Source organism: Plectropomus leopardus, unplaced genomic scaffold, assembly GCF_008729295.1.
Source record: "Plectropomus leopardus isolate mb unplaced genomic scaffold, YSFRI_Pleo_2.0 unplaced_scaffold22833, whole genome shotgun sequence".
Lineage (NCBI taxonomy): Eukaryota > Metazoa > Chordata > Actinopteri > Perciformes > Serranidae > Plectropomus > Plectropomus leopardus.
Genome location: NW_024624752.1, coordinates 1 through 3,161, shown reverse-complemented (window position 1 = coordinate 3,161; position 3,161 = coordinate 1). Strand labels below are relative to the sequence as shown.

Sequence of the window (3,161 nt, the reverse complement as noted above, 5' to 3'; positions counted from 1 at the left end):
AATTTTTGAATTGTGCTTAATAGACTGTAGTGATTTTTATTTTAACTCAGGCAGATATTTCACCTGTTTACTCTGCCAACCAAAGTCTTAAATATTCAAACTCAAATTACCGCTTTGAACCTGCAGTTGTAAACTTTAATGAAAATAGCATTGTCATATTTGCTAAAAATATCTCTCTGTTCATTTGTATTTCTTTTTGTTTATTTCTTTTGCTTATTTTTATATGTATTTTGTTTGTTTGTTAATTTTATGAGGACACTTTCATTTTCAGATTTCTATTATATAACACTGACTTTGTTTGCCTTGTATTTTATATAGTTTTTTTTTACTAGATTTATTTGTATTTGTATCTATTTCATTTCTTTATTTTATTCATTTATTGTATCAAGTTACTTTTATTTTCAGATTTTTATCATGTTACATTGACTTTTGCTGTTTTTACATGAATAATACCAGGAATTTCTTCTTAATAAATTGATGCATTTTGTTAACATATTCTGTGGTCTATAATGTTGTATAATGTTTTGCCTTTTCTTAGTGTGAGTGTTAACGGGTTTTGAGGTTATTCATAAGTTGCAATGTTATCTTATTTCTTTGTGAGCTTTTCAGCACCATTGGCCATTGCTGACGATAAATCTAAACTAAATGTAATTACAGAAAGTTATCATACCTTAGATAGGAGTTCAGCTATGTATCTGTGTCTCTCCTCAGGTTTGTAGGAGATCCAGTGCAGGATGGCCTCATACACAGTGCTCTCTGATCTCACATTGAGGTCGTCAGGTTGAAGGATGTCAATGAGTTCCTGCACAGAGAGCTGCGGGAACTCCTCAGTGCAAACAACCTCCTCAAAGTGAGCAATGATGTACCCGTAGGCCTTGTGCCGCAGTTCTAAGTGGAAGATGAAGTTGGTGAGCTGAAAGATGCCAATGCAGTTCTCAGGGCAAAGACGCTCTCCAAGGAAGTTGCAGCAAATTTGCACAATGTGCATTATGTTGAACTGATCAGCAGCAAGCAGCAGCTCCTGTACGTTGTCCTCGGTCACAGAAACAGAGCCGGTGTATGCAAACTCAATGATGAGCTTCATTGTGTCAGGAGACAAGCCGGGTATGTCAACGATCTGTTCGTCTGGAGGTAGCCAGCGTTTGAAGAGAGCTCTGTGAGTAAGGATGAAGACAGACGGTTGAAAACAGACTGTATTTAGATTTCTCACCTTCACACTAAAAACAGTAAAAACTTTTAAAAACAGCAGCAAGATTCAAATATGACGTAGATAAAGAGTCTTTCGTACTTTGTACGCATAGCTTTAAACAGACAGCACTAATTAACCCAATACACTGAATAGCACACCTAAGGCACAATATTTTAACAGTCTGGGTACATTCAGGGTCTTGATGCAACTTGGCTCATCCAAGTTAAGACATAAAATCTATTGAATAACTCACATATGCAAATAAAATAATTGATTTTCTCCTTTAGGTAAAGCTTAATAATGCTGATGATGGCTTTTCAAGATGAGTGCCGACTTTTTTGAGCATTTATTTTGTTGCTGTTCTGAACATACTACATAGTCAAACTCCCAGCTGGCTTCTGACATTAATATGCAGAAAGACGGACTCTTACACTGGACAGCAGTTAAATCTAGATTGGAATGACAATTGGATTGAGGATATTTTAAGCGTCTAACAAAGTTAAAGTTCCACGTTGTGTGGATGTGAACATGATGATGTTTTGCAGATGTTGGGTTTTGTTCTCTTTAGCTTGTAACTTCAGTTGTTGTTCTATGTCAAAATGACACCGATATGACATGTTTGGAAGACGCTGTTAACTTAACACATAGTTAAAACCAACACAATTTTGATGTCATCTGTCATTAGTACTGTATGTGTAATGACATTAGATGTAGTCCTGACATTTTATGTGGTAACCCGACATCAGAACTGAAATTCAACCAAATATCAACATCTAATGATGTCTGGGATGTAACTGAGAGCAGTATATAGTCAGACCAGTATAGATTCAAAATTAAACTTCATGTGAATAATATTTTTTAAAGAACAATTAAAATACTAAATTTAGAATAATAAACGACCTGCACTTAATGTAAAACACCATTAAATGTCATGTTCAAACCATGGAAGTCATTATTTTGTTGTAAACACCTTAAAGGCAGCAAAAACCTTTATTCTAAATAATAACAGAAACTATGCAGACTGTGTAGACAGACAGGAAATTAGCACCAATAGTTACCTTTTGAAACAAAATTACTTATATATATTCCTTCTGATGGTGCAATATCCTCTCTTACAGGTCAAACTTGTTTTGTCACAAATGCGACATGGACCAAATAAACTCATTACTTATTGTTACTGATGTATCTTATTAACTGTTGCTTTTATTTTTTTTTCAAATCAGATACTTACATGAAGTAAGGGCTGCATCGACAGAGGACGATCTTATGGACTTGAAATTTGATGTCCCGGACTTTGATGACTGCGTCACAAAACTCTCCCTCCAGACGGAGATCATTTAACACTAAGCTCAGCTGGTGTAAGGATTCGTGATGGTCATTCATCTTGATTTCTTTTTAGAGAGCTTTTTTTGGGGCTGTCTGTGTGTCTTGTGAGTCTAAACAGATCTGGAGAGGCAGTGTGGACTCACTCAGCTAGATTCTATAGAATTCTAGACCCGGGATTCCGTTCTAGACTGGATTCTGATGACATCATTGTAACATCATCATCTAATCCAACCTGCAGAGAGTTAGATTTACAACTCCTTTTTTCCCAGCTTTATTTAACAAAAAAAGTTAGATTTTTAAATGTAGTTTTTTACATCAGTATGATCAAAGGAAGATGATGTTCCACCAAAGTCCCAAAAACAGCATAAGTGGCTATGTTTTGCATATGTGCTCACCCTGCACACTGTAAACTGCTATATAATTTTCTTCATAAATGCACACAAAAAGGTTTAAGAGCTGAGATGGACGCAGATACATCAAAAAGTGCAAATACACGCTCATCAAATGTATCAAAATAAAATGAAAAAAAAAAAACTGCCAATATTCGAAAATATACATTTTTGAAAACCAAGTGATTGTAATTTGAAATTACAAATACAGATTCTATATAAACTGATATTGTGACATATTTAGGATTTTGGTACAT

The 3,161-nt window shown here is 34.8% G+C and overlaps 1 protein-coding gene across 1 annotated transcript; it reads right to left on the bottom strand.

Annotated features, from left to right (window-relative positions):
• Positions 1-670: 670 nt before the first annotated feature.
• On the bottom strand, positions 671-2,572 carry LOC121966031 (kelch-like protein 10; the record flags this gene model as incomplete). Its single annotated transcript, XM_042516134.1, has 2 exons — positions 2,421-2,572; positions 671-1,154 (listed from the first exon to the last, which is right to left on the bottom strand). Coding segments are annotated over exons 1-2 (636 nt in total), but the record flags the coding sequence as incomplete, so codon positions are not given.
• Positions 2,573-3,161: the final 589 nt, after the last annotated feature.